Raw genomic sequence first — 27,926 nt, forward strand, 5'->3', positions numbered from 1 at the left:
TCCCCAGAGTGTTCATAACCAGTCTTGCTTGATTTCCTTTTTTTAAGAAGAGTTTCAACTGCAGTACTGGCTACAGCTCAAGAGAGCTCTAAAAAAAAACCCCCTCATATCCTGATATTATTTAACAGCACTATGGACAACTGATGCTTCATCTTCAGTTTCTCCAACTATCTTTAAATGTTATCTGAAATGCTTCCCATATGACTGGATTCCTGAAAACAGATGTATTAGGAAGAGTCATTATAAATGCCCCATTGCAACATGAACAGCAAGGAAAAAAAAACAGTACTTCAGCCACCCCAGAACCATGTTGTTCACGCCTGCCAGAGAAAAAAAACTTGGTCTGTGGTGCAAGTTAAAATTCTTTTTTATTTATACTGTGGTATTAAAAAGAAGCATCTGTATTAGATATTCACTGCCTAAAGCAGAAAGTCATTTTTGTTTTATGGATAAAGTAGAAGGCAGAAGTGCATCAAGGGAAGCACTCCCTGCTATGCCTCTAACCTCCTGTGTGACATCGGGCAAGTCGTTTCTCTTCTGTGCTTCGGATTCCCCCTCTGTAATTGAGGCTGATGTTAACCACCTTCTTGGGGAAGCACCAGTATGTAAAACCCATGTATGACCGTCACGAGCATTTTCCCTGTACAGTAAGAGTTTCCTGAATGACTCTGTATGACTGGTTAGATTTTACGTTTCCCCAAACATCTTCAAAAGGAACGTGAGCCTTTGTCCGGCTCCAGTCCCGTATCCCAGTTCATTTCACAGGCAGCTCAGGCTGCTACTCTCCGCTACCCTGGGATGCTGAAATCTTGCACCACGCACTGCACTTTGATGTGGCATTGGCACAAGGAGGATGCTCCCCTCCAGCAATGCACAGAATGAAACCATGCAGTGAAATGCCGAGTCCAGGCAGGGTCAGGACAGATTCCACGGCTCTTGTGCTGCCGCCGCTGCCTCCTCTTCGCTTTTCCCTTCCTGTAGCAGTTATTGCTCATCAGCCCAGATTAACAATTGCACAAGCAAACCCTCGGAACAAATGAATTCAGGGCCAAGGGCCAACCTTAGTCGGTGGATCTTTGCCACCAACTTTAAATGGGATTGGGATTTAGCCCTGCAGCCTTCCCCTGTGTTTCCTCTTTTCACCCATTCATGTGCTGCACATGTGTAGCTTGCTGGCAGCTCCCCCGGCTTTGGGATGAGGCACTCCCAGGTACGAGCTCCAAAAGTTGCGCCCGTAACCTCCTGGCGTTCTTCTCCACCCGCTCCCTGGCCCCGTCTTTCTGCGAAGAGTTATTCCAGCCATTTTATGGTTTCTTTTAAAAGGCATCAGAATAAAGACAAAAATAGATCTCAATTCATTCATACAGGTTTCTGTTGGGCTGTGAAGAATTTAGAGGTCCTCTCACCTCATCTCTTGTTTATCTAGTAGCCTCAGGCCTCATCTACATGAAAGAGTTGCACTCATTCAACTAGATGTTAATTTAAACCAATTCATTAAACTAATACAGACCCCGGAGCAAGCAGAGCGACGGATGCTCCTGCACCATATTAAAACCAGACTCCTATCGGTTTGCTTTAATCTGGTGAGAAACTAAACCAAAGTTAGGAGCGCCCACAGACAGGTTTGCTCTGGTTTTACTGAACGTACGGAAAAGAGCAATGCAAATCACGCCAGGGAGTTCTCACTCGACAGAGCTCTGCTGCTCATTCGCCTGCAGGGACCAAGTCACGACTTGAAACGAATGCCTTCCACTCCAACCCGCTCTCTCTGGTGCAAGACTTTGCTTTCCTTTCTTGCAGAAGAGAAGCGATCTGTCTCCATCTTAATGCTTTAGAGAGGCTTCTTCGAGGCATTCGGATAAACTCGCTTCAGCAGACAAGCTCCAGCAGATCTAAAAAGCGCTGCTGCTCCCCGCTGCCCGCTCCAGCCGCTCCTGGCAGGCAGCAGAGCTGCCGGAGAGCAGGCAGGGGGAAAACGCGTCCTGGGCAGCTCGCGTCCCAGCCCAGTGGCTTCACACACGCTGCCAAGGACAGGGTGGGAGCTGAGGCAGCAGGCTTTGCAGGAGGTTGGTTGGAAAGTCGGCACACAAAGTTTGCTGGAAGCGCCGTGACGTTCTGCACAACAAGCAGGCAGGCGGGGAGCAGAAGCTTCTTGTGCCACCCCAGCAAAGTTCACCAGAGCTGATCTATCTGTGCCCTCGGTCCTGGCCTCCAGCTCAGCCATTCTATGGAGATCTGGAACCACCAAAAATATGTCCGGGAGCCTTCAACATACACCCAGCTGCTGTAAGCATCTCTCTTGCGCTGGAGTGCATTGTGGAGGTCTCATACCTCTTACACAACCCAGGGGCTCTGTTTCAGGTCTTTACTTCACGGCCAGTGTCCCTGCAGGTGTTAATAAAGTCATAACAGTGTTTCCATACCATGGTAATGGGGGCTAAATAAGAAGCCAGGTAAAGTATAGCTCACCAGAAACACTGTGATGTCAGTGGGAGCCAAAAAAAAGGAAAGTGCAAGGAACACCACCCCGAAGTCCAAGCAAAGTCACCATTCAAGGAAAACAATCCCAAAAAGGAAAGAGGGGAGGGGTGGGACCAGAGAATTTCTGCTATACAGCTCTGACCTCTTTTCAGTGGTTGGAAAGGACTAAATCACCTGTTGTCAATATCTAATGAGGATTGTAGAGAACATGAAGCCAGACTGCTCTCACAGGTGCGTGGTGAGAGGATGAGAGGCAATAGATCCAAGCTGTATCAATGAAATTCCAATGGATATTAAGAAAAAAAATACTTGATGATGAGGGTGGTTAAACATGAGGCCAGAGAGATGGTGGTATCTCCATCCGTGGAGATACTCAAAACTAAACTGGACGAGGCCCTGAGCAACCTGATCTAATGTCAAAGTCTTTTGACTGGGGAGAAGGTTTGACCTGATGGTTTTCTTAAGTCCCTGCTGACCTAGATTATTCTGTTTTATTCAAGGAAAATAAAGCAGAAATTGCTTATCTGAAGCCAGCTTCCCCCATGTTCCAAAGACCAGGGCTGTCACACAGCTAGCAAATTCACTTGGCTGTTACCCAGGTGTCTACTCTTCCCGAAGAGAGAGGGCAAAAAGAAAATTAAGAGAGCCAAGTGTCTGCAAAATGGTGCCAATCACTGCAGTGCAATCCACAGAGTAACAGAGAAGATTTTCCATCAGGAAGGTGCAAGTGGGAAATGGAAGCCTACAGTGAAGGCTCCTCAGCAGCCACCTACCTGCTGAGTGAGCCACACTGAGATGTCTTGGCTCCGGGGGCCCCATCTGGGCTAGGAAAGTTGCTAAAATGCTTGCTAATGTTGATAATATCAGTCGGCTTTCCCCTGCGGTGGTAGGCACCGGGAGCCTGGGTGCAGGTGGCTGCGGGGTTGTTCTGGCACTTCAAAGCTACGTCAGTGAGACACGCTCTGAGCAGCACCACACCACGGTGCGCGGACCTCTAGCAGCAGCCACCGCTCCTAAATTTCCATCTTTGCGAGCGTTCGAGGCAGGAAGAGAAACAGAGTCGCTGTTGATAAGGGTAAAACCCCTTAGCACGGGTAGGTAGGGGTGGTGTAAATATAACAAGATTCTCATTATTTAAGGGGAAGAAGAGATAAAAGACAGAATGGTTTTGCAAAAGGTATACAGATTTTACCAATATTTGAATATTTTTACCTTTTTTGGTTTTGTTGCGAGATACATATATATTTTAGGCAAAACACTTGAAACTGTTGTTTACACAAGATTTTCAGCATACTGGAGAAATCCTGGTGTTTTCTGCTAGATCTGTTTTTGTATTACTATGGTTCTTTTCATCCAAGGATTTCAAATTATCATGCCAAAGTTTTCATGGATTCAAAGACACAATTAAATAAATTTGCAGGATGAAAGTATGCCAAGGGCTGTGAAACACAAAAGCAGGATCTCTAACTCAGGAAGCCTTTAAGCCACAGATAGCTGGAAGCTAGGAGAGCATACCAGAGAAATCTCAGAATATGCTTCTGTCCTTCCCTTCTTTTCTAGCATCCAACAGAGACAGGATACTGGCTACGCGCTGTCTGCATGTTCTTAACCAGCTCCTTACACCTTTGGTCAGAGGAAGGTGGTGATGGATGCTCCCTCGATTTCACTCATCCATTCATCCTAGGGGTTGACTCTTGCAGTTTGTCCATACTGCAGCACCTTCAACTCGCACAGGTTGAGGGTACAACATCCCCCTTTCTCCCCACCCCTCCCTCACATTGACCCTTTGCTACGTTGATTCAGATCCCTTCGAGATGCAAACTCTTTTTTTTTATTCCCCGTGTGGTTTTCTGCCTGCTTAACGAGTTGATTCAACGTGTGCCAGAGCTGGCCCAAGGGAGAGGAAGGGAAAGCACAGCTGGAAGCAGAAGGAAGAAGAGCAAGATTTTTCCCTCACCATGACAAGCTGTTAAATTTGCTTTTGCCATAACAGAACTTCTGCCTTCGGGCACAGCTCCACCCGACCTGAAGATCTTCGGTGCATCTCCAGTGCACTCTCTCAGCCTCCTGGTCCTTCTCCATTTTTCCACCGGCTCTGGCTCTTTCTGTGACCTTCACTGAGTTAAATCAACTGGCTGATCTACGAGTTATTTGGTTTACGAAGGGGTCTGACAACTGCAAGAGATGGTACAAAATAAGTAGCAGGACCACGTGGTTGGCTGGAGATAAAAGGAGAGGGGAAAGAGTAGGAGTCCTCCCTTTCAGCAGCAGTGAATTGTTAAACTGCTCATACATAACCCCATTTCCATCCATCGTTTGAGTATTTTCCCATTTACAAGGGCCAGGATCTTAGCATGACAGCCCCAAAATCACTTGCCGTTAACAAAGCGGCACCAGTTTTCACACAAAACTGCATGAGATCTTCCAGGCTTGAAAATTCCTCACACATGCTGGAGAAGAGAGGCCACATGTAACCCCTCCAGGCCCAAGGCTGGTTTGAGTACCGTTTCTCATTTGGTCAGGATGAGGGAAGCTGTCCCATAAGAGAGATGAGATGCACCAGGGAGGGGCTGGTGCGTCACAAATGGACATTAAATCCTAGCAGCATTGCCAGCCTTAATACTCTTGAACTGCTGCACTTGTGAGAACCTAAACCATGGCTCTGGCAAGAAAAAAAGAAGAACATTTCTTTGGATAATATTTACTGCACAGAGATTCCAAGGGGCAGTCCCACACAGTAAGGTGCTTACAGTGTTTTCCAATGTTCCATGCCCATGGTGGATTGAAGAAATAACCGGTTTAAAGTACCACAAGAAAGAAGAGCATCTTTAGGAAGAGTTTTCTTCATAGTAAAGATACTGAAGCACTGGAAGTGATTCCCTCGAGAGGTTTCAGAACCTCAGTGATGCATCTGGGGTTAGGAAGAGGTCTGGCAATGTGATGGGTGAAGCTGATCCTACCCTGGGCAAGGGCATCGTCTTGAGGTCTCTTCCAGCCTTAAATGATGTTGGGCATTTCCTAGACCTTGTTTCAGCCGTTGAATTTGACTTACCTCTTCCACCCCGCTCCACAAAACAGATGTGGTTATAAATCGTAGCCAGATTAGAAGAATCAGTAAAGAGTGTAAGAATGCAAGAGCAACCAACAGATTTTAAAGTCTGTTGGGTTGTGACTTACATAAACAGTTTTAAAGTGGCTGTGACCTTCAGCACAACACAGTCCTAAATGGTTGTGCAACAGAAAATGAGTCTGCTCTGCCGCATGTCTTTCACAATACGATATAACTGCAAAGGATGAAGGAGCAAGTTCCCAGAGATCTCACAGAACTTTCCGAAAGTCCTTTGATAATTGCTGGGAGATGCCTCACAGACACCCCAGTCTTGCCCCTCGCTGTTCATGGAAGAGGCTAAAGACAATCAAATGACAACTGTAGATGCAAGAATTCAAATCTGACCACCCAGATGGGCCAGCGAGGTGCCTGGTGAAGGCCCTATGTTCAGAAACCATATTCAGCAAGCCCACAAGAAGAGAAGCCTAGGACAATTAACACACTGCCGTAGCCTCGAATAAGAAAGCAGATGGAGGCAGAAAACCTGATATAATATAACTTGAAATACTCCTCTGTCACAGGTGGTCTTTGTGGCCTTCCCAAACACCTAATCTGGGAGTCATATTAAGTCAGTGGGAGGTTTCCATTTACTGCAGCAGATCTTATATCAGACAAGTTGTCCATACAGCATTTATATATGAGTATCTTTCATCCCCCAAGGTCCACTGAACTAGCTACCTGGCCAAATTTGTACAAGTGCTGAAGTTATTTTCTATATGAGTTCTAGGCATAGTTGAGGGGAGAGGGTGCTTACAGAAGGAATCTTAATGAAATTATTTTTAAAAGTATAAAAGTGATTGATCCTCCTATTGCCAGGGAAGCTTCATGATTTTTCATACTCCATTGGTCTGAAGGCCGGTTTCTATTTGCTCAGAAAGTGTTGCAGAAAGTTGGCAGAGGCTTTAAGAAATGATACTGAAACGGGTAGGATAGTTGTCACTGGGCTTGTCTTTTTGACGGTGAAGAGACACTTTTCTTCAGATTTCTACACACAAGAGACCTCTCGGTATTTCACGTCTGCTCCATTAAATATACCCGCCCCAATACAAGAGATTAAATCCTTGGACACAGAAGATAAAATACATTTCAATTGTATTTAACATATGGTGCAGTTATTGCATACTCACAGCTGTAAAATAAAGAAAATAAGTGAGAATATAAACAGTTTCGTCCAGTCAGCCTGCACATGTTGACAGAAGAAACAAGAACCTGTATCTCATCTTGTTTGGACAGCATGGGAAAGATGGGGGGAAACAGCCAGAGCAGCTGCAAATAACTATGCCTCTTTCAAATTCAGAACAAATCATCTTCTTGCTGTAATTCCTGACAAATAATTTTCTTGTCCAACAATTTTAGGTTGATCCCATAGGACTGCTGGGATAATCATCCTGACACTGCAGATAACAGGATTGTGATCATAAATCTTAGGATTCAAGTACATTCACCATGGCTGAGTGACCACCAGCATTTTCAGAGAATGAGAGTATCTTCCCCTGAAAAGACGACAGCACGAAGGGCACATATGCAGAAACTGAAGCCTATAGAGAATAGATAGCCTATATATTCTACATATTTTATATATTATATTATATACTATATTCTCTCTATATATTCTATATATTATAGAATAATGTATCATTTTTATTTTCAACATGCCGTGCACTCCTTATCATTTCACCCACATTCTGCCCACTAATCAAGGGAAGAAGGCTTGGCTGGTGCAACTGGTTCTGGATAGATCTATTTGTGGCTGTTGTTATTGCAGCAACAGCAAAAACGCCTTTTTTATGGAAGAATCTAGGCTCTGTCCCAGAATATAAGTGACTTATTCTGAGAACAATTATTTTTGTCTACAGAGTGAAAGGACCTTTACTCCAGATGAGTCTTGTGGAGCTATTCCAGCCACGTACGTGTAAATGATGAGGGGAAGCACTCCTGTTCTCCTTGTTTGGCCCTGGTTGGTACAGTTCTGCCTTTTCCCCATGGAAGAGGAGAAATCAGGTATTTAAGCAATATTAATATTACAGAAGTACGGAGCTGTTGTTTTCTTTAGGCACAGTGAACTTTACCTTTTGAAGCTGGTTTGTTTTCTGCAGGCAAAATGAGAAAAAGTACAAAATAGCTCCGAGTTGTTCATCAATATAAAGCACTCAGCTGATGAGATGCACTAATCCACAGCCAAACCCGGCTAATGGCCCAGCTGACTCATATATAAGCCACCATCTTACTCCAAGGATTTTATATGTGAGCGCACTCAAATCCTTGGGAACGCCTACAACTGGAGCCAATTCTACAGTTAACCACAGTCCTACATATCCATGGCGATCAAAAAAATGATCACCTTCCAAAAACGTGAGGAATTTGACATTAATAAAGGCACGCTGCACCCTGCTAGGCAATATCCTAACCTGGCAGACATGCCGCGTCATATCGCTTGCAAACTAGCGGCAGCACAGGGCAAGCACGTTGGTTGAGATACCGCTGTGCGAAGGAGAAGGGGCTGTAAGTCTGGATTTACTTCCTTCCCCAAGGACCTCTCCAGCAAGCAGCATCTTCTCCTAAATAGCTGTCACGTATTGCGCGTGATTCTCTTTTACTAGAAATACCTGGTAGGTCTTGTAATTTCAGTCCTAATGTTGCAAAGCGCTCTCCCCTTCTGCACTCTGCATTCTCCCATCGCTGACTGTCATTCTCAGGCCACACGAGATAGATACCCTCTTCAAAAGAACACAAACAGCGACGGAGCTGAAAACCAGAAGAGGTGGAAGTAAATGACTCCACAAAAACCAGAACGAGGATATACGCCGTACTGCAATCTTAGCCAACGGGGTCTAACATGGGCTTCCCTTCGCTTCCATTTTCCCTGTGCTGCAGGCAGCCTGGTAGAGCAAACAGAGCTCTACAAACAAAGCACCGCTGCTTCACAGGATGCCCGAGCCTCTCTGGAAAGAGTTGGTTAAGTCAATGAGTAAACAGTTCTGTTCAGATTGCAACGACAGTGACTGGGAGTACAGTGAAAGCTTCTTACCTTCTTTCTTTGCAATTGCAAAGCTCACACGACAGGGCCCTTATACTCTTGCTGCGTGGTTTGTATATTCCGTGTGCGTGGGAGTGAGTGCTCAGGGATTTGGGAAGGGAGGGGGATGGGGGAAGAGCCCAAACAAAACATTTAAATGTAATTCCTTTGATGGTGCAGCTGTGAGAGGGCAACTATCTGAGAGTATTTTGCTGTGAGATTTCAGAGGCTGCATGGTTTTACTGTCCTTTATTAAATATGCTTCAGAAGCAGCACAGAAATCGTTTCCACGGCCAGCCTCTCCTCAACTCATCTCTCCTGTCTGCGGAGCGGAGCTCTGTCCTACATTCATACACACCAGCCGACCCTTCATTTTCCCCCTTTCTTGTGACCCCATCTCTTTCCCACCTTCTCTGCCAAGCATCGCACACAAGAGGTATCTCCTAACCAGCACGAACAAACCAGAATGAGCCCTGTCTGCTTGCTGAGAAAACTGCACAACAGCCCCCAAATGAGAAAAATTAAGGCAGGGCATCGTGCCTGGGAATCGGGCAACCTGCTTCTGGTACGTTCCTAATTCCTTTACGTGCCTGTACGCTCCTTTACACCATGCCTGACGGCTGCACCGCTTAATCCTGCTCTCCACAGCGCGAGGAGCCCGGAGCAGAGACGCCCCAGCGAAGGGCGATCCAGCGGCGTCGGGAGTTGTGGTAGCACAGCTGGATAACGCAGCCATCCCGCTTCGGATCCGAGCGGTTCTGTGCACGGCGCTGTGCTGAGCAGCTCGGCCAAGAGCCCAGGTCACTGCCAGCTTTGACGTGCCTCCACCACGCTTTTGCACGGAGGAGGCATCTCCCTACCTGCTCTGTCACCTAAGACAGAAATACCTGCCCTGTCAGGTAGGAAGGACGGCGCTAAGGGGGTGTTTTGGGCACAAAGCACGCTGCAAGGCAGTCCTCTGCGCTTCGGTGGCCGCTGCTGCCAACCTGCAACCCCCAGCTCGCAAACTGTTCAGCCCTTTCCCTCTGACGTGGGTTAAATCAGCGGCTAAGGAGACAAACGCACAAGTGCTACAAGGCCGGGCTGGTGTCAGCGGGCTGCAGTTTCTCAGCTAAACGGCCACAGGCGAGGCAAGGCATCGGCTACCTGCAGCGTTGCGCTGTTTTATCGCAATGGAAAGGGGGAGACAGGGGAGTTTTTGCAGTTCTCTTTTCAGTTTTACCCTCCATATTCAATAACATACAAGGTTTTTCAAGCTGATGTGCGGAAATCACTCTTCTAGAATACATACAGTAGTCAAGCCTTTCCTGATAGGGCTAAGCCGTTCAGAAACGTAGCAAAGAAACACCGAGACAGCGCAAAAGCATCTCCTCAACCGCTAGTGCCTCTGACAAGCAGTGGTGCGACATGCCCGGCACCATCCCAGAGTAAAATTTAAGCGCCCTCCCTCCCAAACCGCTCATCCTCATCCTCACAGCCCAGCGCCTGGCTCAGCTCCCCGCGACCTCCGCACGCTTGGGATTTGCATCATCCCCGTCGGGTCTGCGAGAAGAAGAAACTTCTGTCGCGCTCGAAACCGCATCTAAGAGCATCTAGAAAGGGGGAGGCGCGGGGAGGGAGAGGTGTTACCTAGGAGCTTCAGGATTTTCTCCGATAGGCTTGGTTCATTTTCTCTGAAGCTTCTGTGTTTTCTTTTTTCCCCTTTCGCCCCACTTCTCTCAATGGTCTGGTGCCCTCGGAGAGTCCAGGAGCAGACACCAGCTGGCCCCAGCAAAGGCCACATCCCCCACCGCCTGCGTTGTTCTCTCCAGCGCGGCTATGTGGATCCCTTAATTGCATGCATGTCTTTCAGGCTATTCTCCATGCATGAGCTGTCAGCAAAACCTTGCTGGAAACACTGGAATTTCACATTTTTCATGGAGATTTTCCATATCAAATGGGCAGTTTTACATTTTCCATGAAATTCCTAATGACTACAAAAAAACTACAGCCGCGGTGTTTGGAAGGACTTGCGCAGCTTGCCTTCAGGCACCATTCGAGTGTTAAATGCATGTGTGTGAATTTACTTAGCATATCATTTCAGGGATAGGATTGGAATATTTTTTTGTTGCGGATGACAGGAGAGAAGCACGCATTCATCCATTCATTCATAAACTCAACTTGTGGCGCTGCTCACTGGGGAAGGGATCTTTCGCATCATTTTTAAAACAGAAAGAGTGCAAAGCCCTGTCAACTGACAATATCCATCCAAGCTGTCATTGCCAATCACTTGAATGGACTGCAGCAGAGAGTATTTTCCACAATGCGATACCAATGGGGGTGACCATTAGGTCAGGAATCTTATTTTCTCAGCTCACCAACCCCTGCAAATAAATTCTCACCGAAAGGAGAGAAAAGCCTCATTGATTTGACAAGCGATCAGACACTGCAGTTGTCATTTTCCCAGCAGTTGCTAGCATATTTTTTGCCTGGTGTGCGAGATATGAATTTCCCGACTTAACCTATCCAGCTCTTAAAGGGATCATCCCTTTTTCATCTGCGTCCCTGTGAAACGTAGAACTCGCGGCAATACGACTCTGAAAGCAAAACGCTCTTCTCAGCTTTTATATATTGTTAGTTGATTTACACCAAAGTTCACACAGGGCGTCTACTTTGTTGTTAATAAACATACTCATTCGACCGCAAGAATGTGTTTTTTCTCCATCAATACCCATTTTAATTTGTAAAACGCATCTTTACTAAGTTTGGTTTTCTTTACGAAAGCATCAAAACCAAACCAAGAGATGCCATGAAAGCAAAAAAACTGCATTCTTTGATGAAAGAAGTCACATTTTCAGGTCTCTGTGTTCTTAGACACACACATGGAGTTTTCATCACTTTTTAAAATACTGCACTAATGTAAAAAAAAAAAATAAAAAAAATCTTCATACTGAATATTCCAGCCAAGGGCCTAAATTCTGCTTGTGGTTCTAGTGAAGCAGATTAGTACTGGAAAACAAAGTGTATCTTACTCCATGCTACCCAAATCCACTTCACGTCTAGGAATTATAGCTTGAAAATTCACGTCAGATTTGCTTAGGAGTTTTTTGGAGGGAGTATCTTAGCATCATCCAAAATTAGTTTATTTACTGATGTAAATATATAGACTTCGGGACATTTTCATAGAATCATAGAATCGTTAAGGTTGGAAAAGACCCTTAAGATCATCAAGTCCAACCGTTAACCCAGCACTGCCAAGCCCACCACTAAACCATGTCCCCAAGCACCACGTCTACCTTTCCTTTAAATACCTCCAGGGATGGAGACTCAGCCATTCCCCTGGGCAGCCTGTGCCAGTGCCCGACAGCCCTTCCAGTGAAGAAGTTTTTCCTAATATCCAACAAACAATTTTGACAGGAAGGTCCTTCGGGAATATTTTCTGACCACACGGAGAGCCTGGTCCCTCACTGAAGAACAGTGAGGAGCCCGCAGGGAGGTGAGCCCTTGGTTTAACTGCCTTCTCCGCAGCAGGCGTAGCAAGGATCCGCGTCGCAGTTCCCCAAAGCGACATCTCCGCTTCTCTCATTAAAAACAAAAGTTTGATATAGCAATTTTTCCACATCGTGAGACGCCTGTCCCTGCCCACTTCTAGACACTTTCCGAAGAACGACTTCAACCAGCCCAGATTACGATTTGCAAAACCTGTAATTCCACCCAGCCATCCTTTATTTAGTTCCCAGTAATAAAACTGTGTTAGGTCTCGCTTAATCTACGGCGCGATTTTTATTCAGAGAAATAATGGCATCCACTAATACTGGGAGCACTTATGCCAACATACAAGTAGATTTTTTAAAATATTATATATAAAATATTTTCAATCCCATAATTAATGTATCTATATTTACTACTGGGAGGAGAAACTCTCCAAGTCAGAACGCTTCTTCAGGCGCATTCTAAAGGATGGTCAGAATGCCATTACAAACAGATTAAGAGCGAGGTAAAGCCTCACCTCTGCGCTTTAGGCTTCGTGCCGTACTTGGTCTAGCATAAAGGTTGTTCCTGCCAGTTCAGGTTTGCCCAGTGAGAATGAGGGGAAGGAGTTTTACGGTCAAATGTCAGAGAAAAATTGTAATTGGTTATTTTGGTAAATTGACACTTTGCTAGACTTGGTATCAAACGCATTTAGCACCTTCAGAGCATTGTTAGTCAGTACGGTATATTTTCGTACTAGTCTTATCTTTGGAGTACATTGTTCCAGAAATTCTAGGAGCACACTGAGGCATGAGTCCGCTTCCAGATAAGCCTGGCTGGCTTAACATCTTTTCTTTTTTTCATTCCAGATAAAAGCTCAAGGACAGGGGACCACCAGAATGTCATTTTATTCCTTATACATCTATTAATTCTAGCTTTGCCATGTCCTTGCGTGCCATGTCCAGCTGCTCAGGCTATGAGCAGCCTCTAGATCAGACGGACTCTCTTCCAATTACTTTTTTTAGCATTCTTTCCTCCGTGCGCCCTATGTGATAACCTTACCAATGTATTCTTTTCAGTTGCTGCTAATTCCCTGCTTTGATTTCACATCCAACTACAATGTATAATTTTAATTCATATGGCAGTGCTTTTAGCGCAGTGATGATTTAGTAGGTATAAAAAAGAAACACGTTCTAACAAACGTCAAAGAATATGGATTCAACGTTCAGGAATATTCTGACAATAATTAACTGCGGATAAAATCCTGAAATTAGTTTTCCCTGAGAAATCTCAAACCCTCAGAAAAAAACCCTAGTTTTCTCTATTCTTTGCAAAAGGAAAAAAAAGTGTCATCTTCAAGCAACTTAAATAAGCATTTTCAGATATTTCCACTGCATAGCACTAGGGATTTTAAATGCAAGCAGGCTAGTACTATCTGTCAAGAGGACTTTTCCCCCCCCGAAGTCCGTTTTTTCTCTGTCTGCTGTTAAGTTACGATTATCTCCCATTCCCTGTAATAATGGGCTTAAGATCAAGTGAAACTGGAAATGCAAAGAACGGTGAAAGATGACAGACTTGAAGGGATTTTATTGGAACTATGGGTTGCTCCTAAGGTCAGAATCAGTAAGTATAATTAGATTCCTGGCATTTACAACAAATGTAAAGCAACTCTGAGATCTCTTTTGTGTGCATGTAATTAAACATGCACTTTTACTGCCCTCTGCAGTACTGCAAAGTGACTTTGATTCTAGCACATGAAAGCTGATTGAAAGAGCGGGCGCAAATCTTCATCTCTATATTGCGCTCATATTTCTGAAAACAAAGCATTTTTCAGAAGAAATGGCACAGCCCCTTTCCAAAGAAACACAAAAGGGAACCTTGTTTTTGCTAATAATTAGAGCCGTTCCAGTACCTCCCAGGAACTTTCTCAATAGGAACTTGAATAGATAGAAAGCTCCCAGCACAGACAGCTGAACCCCAGTTTAACCACAAAGTAAGTTCCAACTTTCCTCGTAAAACTAAGTTATTTCTCAAGTGCACGCATCAGCACTTCTTGGATAAATTAGTTTGCTCTTGTGCTTAAACACAATTCAAGGGATGTAAGCGGCAAGCTCGAAGAATGAATAGCACCGGTAATCCAAAAATACAACGGGGGCCAGAAGTGACAGATGCTAGATCTTGATTCCTGGCATGTTTTGTATTTAGGTACCACCCAGATGCCACAAAATTAAATACCACATGTATAGAATAAATTCTGCTCGGCAATACCGCTTTCTCTCCTAACCAATTTAGCGTACACACTACATCCTAACTACACTGTTTTCTTTGAGAATAAAATGTATTTTTGACGCTTCCCAAAGTAACTTCAATCTCTTAATTGTTTATAGAATATTTTGCCAAAATTATCCCTATTTGTCAGGAAGCACTCAAAAAGTTATTCTTAAACAGTGATTAACCTATCTTCTCACATTTTGAGAAACCATATAGAAGAAGAACACGCAGAAGAGTAAGAACTTCCAGTAAGTTCAAAATTCTTTCAAAAGGGCTCTTTTACCAGTCCAGTTTTGATAAGGAAATGCTCGATCCCCCAGCAGACCTCCAGGCAGATCCACACTCAAGCATGCATAGTTGCTGTACGTATGCCTTGCCTCCGTACCAGGGGTTTTATCTGCACTGGCAACATGACAAAGCAGATAATTCTGAAAGATAACTTCAGTAAATACATCCATGAACAAAATGTTGTTTGAATGCTATTTTTGACTTAAAAATGGATTCATGGAACAAAAATGGCTTAGCTTGGCTTCCTTAAAGAAGCTTAAATCGTCGTACTGTCGAGTTTTTTTCAATACATCTGTCCTGCTCCCTCTGATTTTTGAACTAGCTTTCCAGGCGTTTAACAACAGGGTACATATGTTCCTTTACGCTTTATGTGACAACAGCTAAGTAATGAAGGAAGACCCAATTAATGCCCAAGTGAAGGAAAAGTTGGGACAGCTTAGCTCTGGAACGTTCTGCTTGCCATCCCGTCAGCACACGTACACCAACTCTCCAGTCAAAACAGATGGAGCTTTAAATTAGCCACAGCTAAGACTGCTGTCAGTTAGTCAGGCATGGTACGAAGGATGCTGAAAGAGGACAAGACTTGGTGCGAAGGGAGTAACAGACACATAAAACAGAAGGCAGAGATCTGTAACAAGCAGGGTTGACAGGTTCTGCTGCCTACGTAACAACCTGCTCATTTTTAAAGGAATTTAACCTAATAAATCTAAAGTTTGACAGCGGTACTTGCCAATTCTCCATCTGAAGCAAACTCCACTGTATGCAACTATGCACAACTGAACATACGGATGCTACTTTTCCATAAGATCAGTCTGTTACCAGACATGAACCTCAATGGATTAGGTTAGCCCACATTTAACCACCAGAGGGCTTTGTTTGAGTGCAAAAAAGTTTTTTGTCCAGTTCAGTGTTCAGCACCTTTGAAAAAACATCCAAATTCAGACAACAGGAGCACTCTCTTTGAATGCAATCCCTAAAAACTAAGTTCTCTAAGTAGCTGAAGCAAAGGGGAATAATTTGTAGGATTAAAGATGCTACTATGGATGCCTTCAAAACCCTGAGCCTGTTTCACAAACAGCTGCTGACCGTGGACAGGCTACATTCCTAGGTGGAAATGTTTTACTGACACATACCTCGTTCCTGGGTGAGCACACGTGCTCAACAGCACAGGCCTGAAGAGCTGAACAGCACCTAAGGTTTGCTTTTAACGAAGCCAGCAGAACTAAGTTACCTGTAAGCTAGCCAAAGCACATTAGAGGAAAAGAAAACAAGGGATAAATTAGCACAGAAGAAGGACCGGTAACATGGGAGCTTACACTCTGAAGCAGGAGTGACACAGCATAACTGAAAGGTGAAAGGACGGGACATGGATGGACCTGAGGACAGCACGGTGAAAAGCAGCACCGACCTCAGCGGGGCAGCCAGCTGCGCAGGCGGCAGGCTGCACGCAGTGCGGAGAGCAAGATGATCGCAGCCCAAGGCCTGTGCCCAAAACCTTGGCCGAGTAGCAGCAGGTTAGTTAGCTTTGCCTCAAATTATATCTAAGTTTATGGACTAACCACCGAGAAGTTACTCTGCAGAAATTTAAAAGCATGTCAAGACATTTGCCAGGGTAGAAGTATTTGTTGTACATTCCATTATAACAGAAAAATACTAGTCTCAGTTGTTTGCCTAAGATCTTTCTACGCCGCATGGGTATTATGCTTCTTCACAATGTTTTCCTCACATTCCCCCGTACCTGGATCTTTCAGTCAGAGAAAGACTCCTACATTTCCTCCTCCAATACAGATTCCAAAGAACACAAGTCACAAAATCATAAGGACTGTCACAGAGAACCCAAATTACTCAAAAAGATTGTGTTTTTTGTTGTTGCTCGTTTTTGGGTCTTTTTTTTTGGGGGGTGGTGTTTTTTGTTTGTTTTTTTTGTTTGTTGTTGTTGTTGTTGTTTTTTTTAATAGTATTTGTTCATGTATTATCTTCCCACTAAGAACCATATTAACAGTCTCAGATACCATACCTAGATGCTTTCTGGAATGAATATTTTTTGTGAAGTTATGGAAAAAACTTAATAAAATTCATTTTCAGAGGCATGGACTTTTCAGACTAGTAGAGTAACAAATGATTGTACAATAAGCTCCGAAATGTATGCATCTCCTTTAGCCAGCTCGGTGGATATTTATTGGGTTCATTATTCTTATTGAGAAACCAGGTGTAAGGAACCTTACCCTTTGGAAGCCTCTAAACAGTCTTCCGAATATTCCACTGATCCAACCTGTTTGGCTAGCTATGGTGGTGTAGAAAAACTTCTTTCTACTGGCTGTTCTGACACCCAGGCACAGATTAACACCACCACCCCCTTAAAAATCTCATCTAATCGTTTCTCTTCTAGCACAGGGACTCCAATACTGCCTCATCCTGGTTCTCCACATGAAGGATTAAAGTTACTGATTCACTCCAGGATTATTTAGGGGGGTATTTTATGGCTCGCGTTACTCAGGAGAGCAGATTACATCTGTCTGTCAGTACTTCAAGACTTAACTTCATTTAAGATACCCTCAACAGCCTGGGTGTACCCTTGAAAAGTTCTGCCACTTTATTTAGCTATACCCTGAGGTTAAGAACAGCATGAATAGAAGCCAATTCACTGATCACCTCATTTACTGCATAGCCTTTCCAGTACAACACCACCAAACCAGACAGCTTGAGTACTACTACTCGCTACAGCAAGTGCGTAAGCAGCCCAAGCACCTGGTGTCTCCTGATAACATGCAAACTGGGACACATCTAAGCATCAGCTACTAACCTGCACTTCAAGGTTATGGAGACGGAATCAAGTTGACAAAAACATACTAGTTTCCAGGTATGCAGTATGTATTTTTCTACAGAAATCTTGCCTTGCTCATTTCACACTGGGAAGAAACACATCATTTAACATTAATACTTTATTCTAGACTGATGTCTAGCTGTGTGAACTATTTGTACCTTATTTAAGACATGAATGGTTTTGTTCTTGCCTTCATGTCACTCCTTGTTACTCATTACTAACCTTTAACACATTCAGAAGTAACACACGTTTTCTCAAAAAAATGCTTACAAAAATAGTTTAGTACCATCATTTACTAACGGTCAAGTGGCACAGAGACAGAACCGCATTAAGCTTTAAGTGGCTGATTCAAATTGGATGCATTAACTATTAAAAAAAGTAGCCATGACTTGAAATAGTGTTCCCAAGTAGCTTCATATGCAATTCTGTCAGACCTATCACCGACGTTAAAGACCGAGACGCTCGAACAATTACTGTGCTACCCGGGAAGCCCAGTTTAAACCCCTTTTAGCCATTATGTAGAAGCCTTAAGTAAAGGCATCAAATGATTCTAGTTCGACATGGAAGACTTCGGCTTGACCTTAAGACCACTTTTATTGAAGGAGGAATAGGAAAAAAGTTTGAAAGCAAATTGCGGCTCAAGCTACAGTTAGGTATTACACACAAAAATGCTTAAGAACAACCAGGGACAGTGTGGCCAGACAATGTCCCATGAGAAAAGCAATCTGGGGAGGGCAGAGAGGGCTTACTCCAGGTAGTAAGCAAGACTAACTATCACTTTGCTGCCTTCTCTGGAACAAGTACATGCTAGGAAGTCTGTCTCCTTAACACCAGACCGTAGCTCCATCCTTATCCCTATGCCACTGCTTCCTCTTGGAAGCTTCTCCATCAGATCAAGCTACCAGATTTTAAGAGTGCCCAACAAATTAGATAGCTAGTAAGGTTGCTTACAGCTAGGGTACTCACTTGAATTGAAAAGTTTGTGTCTGCACTGAGCCTGACAGTGCTGCAACACCAACACCCAGAAATTCCATTTTAGAGATAAAACCAGGTGAGGTGACTTTGACAAAAGGTCCTGTATAGTAAACAGGACTGAAGTGTCCACCTAGCTCTTCTAGCACCTTTTCTAGAGAACAGAACTTGGTAACCAGCCGATGGACATCTACTGAACCAAACTGCTTCCGAGGAGTCTGCAAAAGGTCAACAACAGGCTTGCCCATTATAACTAAGTCTTAAATTCACCCCAGTGGCCTGCACACGAATAAACAGTTTGTTAGGTCTCCCTCAAAGCCAGAGGATGGTGCTAACACACACATATCCTAGCCTACTATCAATACCAGTCTCAGATACACGGCTTTCAGTATTTTCCTGCACTTTGTTATCCACAGAACATCACTAGAAGGAAATGAAGTTGAAGAGTCATAAATAAATGCAATTCCATTTATTTTCCAGCAACATCCCGTACAAAGGTAATGGAAACATGAACTGCCTTCAGCAAAAAATCTGTACAGCGTTATCATTTACAACAGTTTTACATTTAAAATCAGCAAATTAAAAAGAATCAAGCACTCTACCTACACATTGTTTTCTTGACTGTATTAACAAATGACTCATGACTATTTACACATTTCAAATTCAGGCAACTGCTTCTTAACGCATTATTGCCTGGGCTTTACCATACTGACCTCCAATTTTTTGAGAGTATTTAATTTCCAATCAGAAACATTTTTGCAAATAAAAAAGAATCTGCTTTTTTTAAAAAAAGGTGAAGCAGTTTAATCTTACGGTAAGTAACTGCAGTAGATGAGTTTACTAGTACTAATCAGCAGTGTGGTTCAGCTGCCACCTGTATTACTTCAAGTCAGATCCTCGTAGTAAAGTCAGATGGAAAAGCAAGGTAACATACAGATGGCCCAAAAATATCTCCCTACTTTGCTCTTGATCTGCAGGTGGACAACTGAAATTATGGACACAATGAGGAACAACAACAACAAAAAAAAAAAAATCAATAAGATCTTGCTGAACTATTTATAATTACTTAAGGATAGCATTGCCTTTGGGTATTTTTTCTATTGAAACATTTTATTAAAAAAATCTGATATACATAAATTAAAAGTTAAAAAGAAGTCACACAACTTAACTGTATTTTTACATATGTTTGGTCCAGAGAATAGGTAGACCAACCACAACATAGAGAACAGTCTTCATTCAACGTTGCTTAAGCTTTCTTACTCTTAACAATCAACCTCATCTCTCAAATTTAAAAGAAACTTCCGCTAAAACAGTTTGCACGAGACTATTTAACTCACAGTATCGAAATCTTTAAGTGGTTCACTCAAACACACTTCCAAGTCAAATTCACCTTCTGCTTGATAGTCAACATGTCTAACTTTGGTGGGGGTGCCAGAACAGGTATCCTGGAATACAAAGTCAGTTAATAATTAGCAGTTAAATACAGGTTTTGTTATGCAATAATTCATTTAACTTCTGTAATTTGTTTAGATCACCCTGTAACAGAGGCTTACAAACACTTTACAGGCCATACAAAAACCCAAGGCTAGTCTAAAGATTGAAGAGATTTAAATGAAGGCTGAAGGCTTCTGCCTGTTCAACCACATTGTAAGATTTCCTGCAAATAGTTTAAGGATCTATATATGCATACATTACAACATTATACAGATTCAATATTCACCAGAGAAACAAATCCAGTGAGAAAAACATTAGTAGGTCTTTACTGAAGGTTACTGCTCAGCTGTACTAAATGCTTTGTGGATATACAAAGAGCCTACTTCAAAAAGTCTGAGTGTGCCAAGGAAGTTACAGCCTACTTTAACATTAGATATTGCAGTCTAAAGTAGGATTTCCACTGTACGTCACAGTTCATAACTGACATGCTTTGAACAGATACATTTTCTTTTGCAGGCTATGAAAAGTGAGATCTCTCTCATTTGAGATGGTCACTTAGGTTCTAACTCTCTTAACTCAGACTACAGACAGATATTGGCTATAGCTGGGAAAATGTCTGAATTTAAAGATTGCTCAGCTTTATAAACAGTCCCTAAACACAGTAGATTATGGAATTTCTCATGTATTCAGGCTACTCTGGATCAAATTCCAAGTAATGGACCAATTGTTAACAAATATTTATGCAAATGACAGATATGCTTACATCATTATCTTGACAGCTCGTTTGAGATTCAGTAGAATTGCTCCCGACGGATTCCGTCTCCATCTCACCAAGGTCAACAGGACTACTGTAAAACAATTAAAAAGCGTACAGCTTAAAGCAAATTCAGTTTTTTAGCAGTAAGTTGCACTTCGTAGGTGCAGTTCTGAAAATGATGGCCAAACAAGAGCAGAGAGACCTACAAAGATTACAGGGACAGTGGTAGCAAACTGTGGGGGCCGGAGAGAACAGCAGGTCAGCTCAATACGGCCAAAATGGCCAGGGACTAAATTAAAGTCTTGAGACTGAACACTGCAACTTGTTCAAAGACAAATACCCAACACTCAAACAATGCCTCAATACAAATGATAACAAATGTTATGGAAGAGCAGGGAATTTTTTTTTCCAGACAAGATTTTCATCAATTTATTTTGCAACGTAAGATTTAATATCCACTGTACACAGAACTAGACCCCAGCATCTGAAGATAGACTAGTATTTCAGCACCAACGTGCAGTAGGCTCCAGGCCGAAAGACCAACTCCCCTCACGTCAATTACAAGTAAAAGCAAGCTAAAAGTAAGCCTTTGCTTTTAGATCCCATTGCTCCACATTGGCTTTAAAACTGGCATCACTGTTAGGGAAGAACAGTAGTTTATTACCACAAAACTGTCTCCTGAAGGATTAGTTACATCTGCGTCCCCTTCACACTGTAGACCCACAGTTTTATTCTGGATGTTCCCTAATCAGCTTTATTGCTTTCTATAGAGGAAAATAACTAGTTGCATTATTCTACATCTTCTAGAGCAGAATACCACCGTAGCTTGGACTGTGAACACTTGTGACCACGCTTTTAATTTAATAGTACCTTGAGATGATTTTACAAGTGCTTCTTTCCTCCTTTCTGCTCAAGAAACAAGAATTTATACCACTGTTCTTGAATTAGCAAGTGAGAAGGCTATGAGGCAGGTTCTCGTACATTGTATTGGTCCAAGCTCAACAGTCATGAGATCTGTTAATTAGCGAGAACTCTCCAGCACTGCTTCTACCACAGATTAATCTGCAGACTGCTCTGAAAGAATCAGCTTGCCTCGATGGTGTGGTATTTTCTTTTACAGAGCACTGCAGAATGAGCTCTGATTTAACCCAGTGGACACACATTAAGGAAGTGAGGGAGATATATGTATGCCCTTGCAAGGACACTGGGTAACTCTAGTTCCACCAACTAGGTCCAGAAAGCTATTAGATATTTTGACCGAGAAGGAACTGAATAGCACTACGTGTGGACAAGTAACTAATGAAAACATTCAGCAATCACTGACTTGTCTCAAAAAGGGGCTATGCTGGGCTTTTTTTTTTTTTTTAACATGAAATTTTATATATTAATTTTGATAAAGGTATCTCGAATACTGTATACATACATTTCTTGCAGATCACATCCTTCTTCAGTAGGTGGATCCCAGGAATGCAATGCAACTTTCCATAGTTTAATTTGCTGGTCCCATGACCTACGACTGTACTTCTTAAATTTATTTGGAGTTCTGGGATGAACTCCAGGTATACGATGGCATCTATTCAGATATTAGACATGAAAAATTCATTAGTGTTTTTCATGCAGACATAACATAGAGTTTTAAATGTTAAGACAGATTGACTGCTACACAGACTCATTACAACGCAACAAATTCTAAGTCATTATATTATTTATGAGAAAATACTACTGTGCAATTCCAGCATTCAATTTTTTTTTCCACAAACAAGTGAAAAGTTGTCAGCTTCATATGAACTTTTTAGTGTTTCTGTTTTCAAGTCAAATAAAAAAAAAAATAAAAGGATTATCAATCATAGGTCTGAAAACTTCAGCATGAAATTTCTGAATGTAACATATTCCAAACTTAAGAGCAACTGTAGTCCATTTTGTCTTTTAGTTTACTAATGAGAAAATTGACTGCAAAAAGCAGTTTCATTTCTTCTAGTTGACAAGCACAACCAAAAGAAGTTTCACTTCCGTTTCTCCAGCATGAGAAAGCTTGAAGGGATATTCCTCATGTACCGGCTAGCAAAAAAAATATCCACGTCTCATTTGATTGTTACTGTCACTTATTGTTAAAAAAAGTCTTAGAAAGTTTGTAAATGCCTTCTGTTTGAATATGCCTCAGATACCAACTTTAGCACGTTAATATGCTTATAAAGAACAGCTATGACTTACAATCAAACATTTAGTTTTCCAGAAACAAAAGCAGCTTACCTAGGAACTTCTTTAATGTATCTATCGTATGCAATTGTGTTTTTTCCATAGTTTATCTGTTTTTGTCTTCTCATCAAAACCACTTCATCTGTCTCAAGTTCTACGGTCACAGTGGACTCCTTTGAATCAGAACTAAAGAAAAAAAACATTGTAGATTGTAGATCTACATTGTAGATCTAGGTAACAAGCAATACTCAAAAACAAATCCACATGTAGATGATTACAAAGAAACACGCTAAAACTTTTCAAGTGAATGGTTGGGATGTTACTGAACCACGACGTTAGAGCAGACTTACAATGAACTATTTTGAAGGGAGTGTTTTCAGAAGCAACATGATACATATGAAAATTCAGACCTATTGACAGGTTTTTCCTCAGTTAAGCTAGAAATTTAACCTACCTCCCAGAGGAGGACTTCCTTTCTCTTGAAAATTCATTTATCAGGAGTTTTCTTCTGTACCTGTAAGAGTATTAAGAATATTAATCAGTATTAAGAATATACATACACAAAGAGAACATGTAAGGCTGCATTGTCACAGCTCACGGTTGATTTTACTTCTCAGCAAAGCAGCAGTCTTGAAGAAGTCAACCCAGACACTGTTAACAGCTTTCCACTATGGAATGAATGTTTCAGTTTTCCCCTAAAAAAAAAATATCTGAGGACTTTCTTTTCCTAAGTCTTTTCCCTAAAAATCTTTTTATAGCAATGATATACAAAAATAGGAATTAGTGAAAGGACATTCAAAGTAATTCAATCTAAGAGATTCAGGAAAGGTTTCTTCCAAAAGGGAAGAAAATAAAGAGATATTTAGTGATACACATCGACTCTCTGGAGAGTATGCTATGTCATTCCTGCAGGACTTAAGCTAAAGCTGACCTAAAAGCAGCAGACAAGAAGCTAAGGTTGGTCTGATTTTATTACAATGGTGAAGTTAAAAATAAAAGTCAATATGGATTCTACAAGACAACTGCCATTTCCCCTCCTCTCCCTGCTTCGTCTTAAACACCCATGGGTACCTTGCAATTTCTTTGTTAACGCTGGTCCTCATTTCATCTTCTTCCACTGCAGTTCCCCAATCTGAGCACCGGGAAAGGGGTCCAGGGCCTTCTGGTGTTGTAAAACTAGAAAGAAAGGAAGAAGGAAAAAAAAAAAAAAAAAGGGCAAAAAAAAGCCTCCACATTAAAATTTTATTTTATTGTATTTCCTACCCCCAGCATCTCCCGCATTCACAGCTTGATAGCTATTTAATATATTCATTTATAGTACTCACAACGGCTGTGAAAATCTTGTATTGTTCTATTAAAATGCCATCATTGTAAAATTAAGCATCAGTTGAGAGTTCCACCTTGAGGTTGTGTGCTTTGGGTTTGTTTGGTTCCCCCCCCTTAAAAAGTTTATGTAGATACCTATAGAAACGTACCACTGTAGCTTGTAGCGTAGCCTACACTTTCAATAACTTTAAGCTGGTGTCCTTCAGAAAACAGTATGTGAAATACCAACTTTACTCATTTACTCACTTGTTTTCACTCCACTAAATGAGTTAACAAATATTTATTCTTTCATGATTGCAGACTCATTAGCTATATAAAAACCAAAAGTTAGAACACAGAATTCAATTGTACAGGTAATTAATTAAAATTACACGATAGCACCAGGAGTTTCTCCATGGGAAAATATACCTAGTAGAGAAGGAAAAGGCACAAAAAAGCAGTCAATTTTTAGCTAGTAAACTGAGATTTGCTATGATGGCAAACTGGTATTTAACAACTTTATTGTAGCCCATTAGCATCACGAGCAGATTCAGACTGTTGTAGAGGAATAAGCTTATATCCTTTCCCAGCCAACAACAGTTGTCTACATTCACGTTACTGAATACGTTTTCCAGTTTCTGTCCTCCTGATGACCGATCTTCCTAAAGTACAAACTCAAAACCGTACCCTACAGACCAGAGCTTTCTCAGTAGATCTGGAAATGCTCTGGAGACTTACTAGGATTCTGTGCAAAGAAGTCCCTTGAAGTCAGGGAATTAGATCCATCTGCGCTAAAACCAGTTCCAACTCCCTCCCTGCTCCCAGCTCAGAAATCGGCTTGCACTGCTTTGAAGTTTTTGTTAAATTCAGACTAAGTTATTTTTAGATAAAACCCAGTTATCAACTCGGAAAAATTAAAAATCCATAGCAAACAGCACAGGTCCCTCTGCAAATATCTGCCCAGCCTTCAAGGATTTTTAGCATTTGCTTATATCGATTTCTAACTTTGCAGAAAATGCAGGCCACATTCAATTAGCGCTCTCCCACGGTAGAGAACAGCGCAATCCCAGAAGTACCTGGTTAGTCCCACCATCTGAGCTTTTTCATCAACACTGCGTCATACCTTTTTATACTTGTTTGATTCTGTACCTGTGCTGTGTATACAGAGAATTAGGGAGAACATGGGAGGGTCTACAGCTTTTTCTCTCGATTAATTTGCTCTGTGACAGCACTGGTGCCAGACATACTAAGCTTAGCCATCTTTCTTCAGGCCCTCATCCCCACGTGCCATTTCACACGTGGTGAGAAGCTGTGGTGCTGCGATAGGACTGCAAATGGTGCTCAAACTCTGCCAGAGGTGCAGAAAAACAAGACTGTAGCCCGCCCCCGACTTAATCTGTTACATAACCCAGCCTCCATCCTGATCCTCTTTCCATTTTAAGATTTTACATTGACAATGTCGAATTGGCATAAACAAAAAGTAGTTTTAGTGCAGGAAGAGAACAACTTCAATCAGAGCTGAATCCAAACTAAACCAGAAAGTATGCCTGTTCAGCTCAATTCTGGAAGACACGCAAAAGCATTGCTTATTTAGGTTGAAACTGATGAAGCAATTGTAAGTTTCATCTCTGTACTCCTATTCAGACACGCTTCCCGAAATTCATTCTGTTTACTCTGGATATTGTAATTTGAGCCACTGACCAATGTCTTCCCTGCTTATTATCAGCAAAGAAAAATGGGTAGTTACAGGCCACAACCCATCTAGATTAGAAATCTAGATTCAATCAACTGGACTGCAGGCCACAGCTCCCATCCACTGATAACAGGGACTAAAAGGATTGTGGCGTGAGTAGCTCAGATGTAGATAGTGATACAAAACACGATACTTTCGCTAAACTGAAGTTTACCTGTGTTGGGAAGTGGTAAGGAAGGCAGCGAGCAGCAGTATGAACAGAGAGAGTGACCTCAGAAGCGGACCCCACCACACATGCACTGACATGCTTAGACACAACTTTTCAAGGTGGTCCGTGCTGCCTTCAGAAATACGAAGACAGATGACTTTTAAGTTTACCACAACAGTATGTACAGCCTGTATCCACAAACATAATTGGCTTGTGCAGTTATTGCTTCATGATAAACAGCAGTAAGCAAACATGAAGTAGGACAATTACGAAGTATGTAATTCAAGCCATAAGAATGAAAAACATTTATTCTTAAGAAGTGACTCCAAGATAAGAACACTGCACTTGATTCTTTTCCCTCCTTTAAGACCAGGTATTTATGGTCGATGAGTGATCTATAAACAGGCAGGGCTTGAAAAACTGAGGACAACGGTCAATTCAGCAGCTCCTGATGAACAAAAGAGCAAAGAGTTGTTTCTATTGCAAGCACTGCCTACCTGTCCAGCCTGTTGTCGGCAGACCTGTACTTGTTCTCATCAGAAATGGAGAAATCGGGTTCATTCTGCTTTCTCCGCTTTCCATCTGCGCCACGTTTCCTTCCTTGGGACCAGCGAGGCGGAGGCTGCGGGCTGGCGGCAGACAAGCCAAGACAACCATTTTATTAACCTCTTTGAAACATCATCGCATGCAGACATCGTCGTTTATTCATTTTCCTTCAACAAATCAAGCTGAGCGACACAAGTAGGTCTTAAGAGTCCCTCAGAGGGAAGCTCTCCCACGTAAGGGAGCTCCGCCGTTAACGGCCCCACAACCCGCCCCCGCAGGCAACGGGAGACCCGGGCACTCACACCCCTGCCCCCCGCCGGAGCTTCAGCCCCGCTTCCCTTTCGCTGGGGGACCCGCACCTCAGCGAGGGGCCACCGGTTGCCCGGCGGGCGAACATGGCGGATCCCGGGCGGCGGCCGCGCAACGGCGGGCGGGGAGGCCAGGCGCAAGGTGCGCGCGGGCCGCGGTTCCCGCCCCGGCGCGGGGCCCGCCTGAGGGACGGGGGACGGCGGCGGCGGGGAGCGATGGCGGCTCGTCCGCCGCTCCGCCACCGGAGAGCAGAAGGGGAGGGCTACCTGCTCTTCGTGCCGCCGTGCGGGCTCCTCTGGCGGAAGGACATGGCGCGGGGTGGCCTCAGGGGGAGAGCCGGGCGGCGAGCGGAGCGGAGCGGAGCGGGAGGCTGCGGCGGGCTGTGAGGGAGAGCGGCCTTCCTTCCCGCTCAGCCCCTTCGCATCTCCCGCCGGCGCTGACTGACACCGCCCACCCCGCCTCCCCGCGGGGCGCCTGCGCCGGCCCCTCCACGGGGACAGGTACGCGGGGGAAGGGGGAAAACACAGCCGCCAGCCCGCGTCCTCTCCCCGCCCGCCCCGCCGCGCCCAGCCCGCTGGCGGGCACGAAGCAAACACGCTCCCCGCCGCGGCCCCCGCTGCCCCGAGGACACCGACCGCCACACCACCCCCCCAACCCCCCCCGGCGGGTGTAATGGTTCAGCCCGCGCCCGCCGGCCCCGCCCAGCCCCGCCCCGGGGCGTGTTGGCGGGAGAATCGAGCGCGGCGGCGCGCGGTTTTGGCGCGCGCTGGCTGTGGGGCGGGGCCGGGGCCCGCGGCGTGGGAGCGAGGCGCTGCCCGTGTTAAACAACAAAAATACGGCCAAAACAAAAGGAAAAATAGAGATCCCCGTCATTTAAAGACGAAGGATTGCAGTCATCCGCACGGCTCTTCGCGCCGCGAGGAGCACTTGGTATTCCAACGGGCAGTCCAAGCCCTACGGCAGACCGTTACCACCTAAATTTATACTTCATGAAATGACATGGCATTAAATAATATTTCATATCGCTATTGAACAAGGTTGGGTAATGCCGTGAGGTTACTATGCTT

At 43.6% G+C, this 27,926-nt stretch overlaps 1 protein-coding gene across 3 annotated transcripts; it reads right to left on the reverse strand.

Annotated features, from left to right (window-relative positions):
* Positions 1 to 4,583: 4,583 nt before the first annotated feature.
* On the reverse strand, positions 4,584 to 27,479 carry SLBP (stem-loop histone mRNA binding protein). 3 transcript variants are annotated; one of them, XM_087736132.1, is made up of 11 exons: positions 27,126 to 27,479; positions 26,502 to 26,633; positions 26,011 to 26,137; positions 23,870 to 23,974; positions 23,253 to 23,312; positions 22,853 to 22,984; positions 22,026 to 22,175; positions 20,609 to 20,693; positions 19,749 to 19,856; positions 8,197 to 8,335; positions 4,584 to 4,656 (listed from the first exon to the last, which is right to left on the reverse strand). In XM_087736132.1, exons 2-11 carry the CDS (start codon positions 26,584 to 26,586, stop codon positions 4,622 to 4,624), a joined length of 1,026 nt encoding a protein of 341 aa, XP_087592258.1. In that variant the 5' UTR covers positions 26,587 to 26,633; positions 27,126 to 27,479; the 3' UTR covers positions 4,584 to 4,621. The 3 variants fall into 3 exon arrangements, with proteins under 3 accessions (XP_087592258.1, XP_087592259.1, XP_087592260.1); XM_087736133.1 differs by lacking the exon at positions 26,011 to 26,137 and having other exon boundaries at positions 4,607 to 4,656; XM_087736134.1 differs by lacking the exons at positions 4,584 to 4,656; positions 8,197 to 8,335; positions 26,011 to 26,137 and having other exon boundaries at positions 18,876 to 19,856; positions 27,126 to 27,474.
* Positions 27,480 to 27,926: the final 447 nt, after the last annotated feature.

This window comes from Nipponia nippon, unplaced genomic scaffold (assembly GCF_047370975.1).
Source record: "Nipponia nippon isolate SJK-2023a ecotype South Korea unplaced genomic scaffold, ASM4737097v1 scaffold_6, whole genome shotgun sequence".
Lineage (NCBI taxonomy): Eukaryota > Metazoa > Chordata > Aves > Pelecaniformes > Threskiornithidae > Nipponia > Nipponia nippon.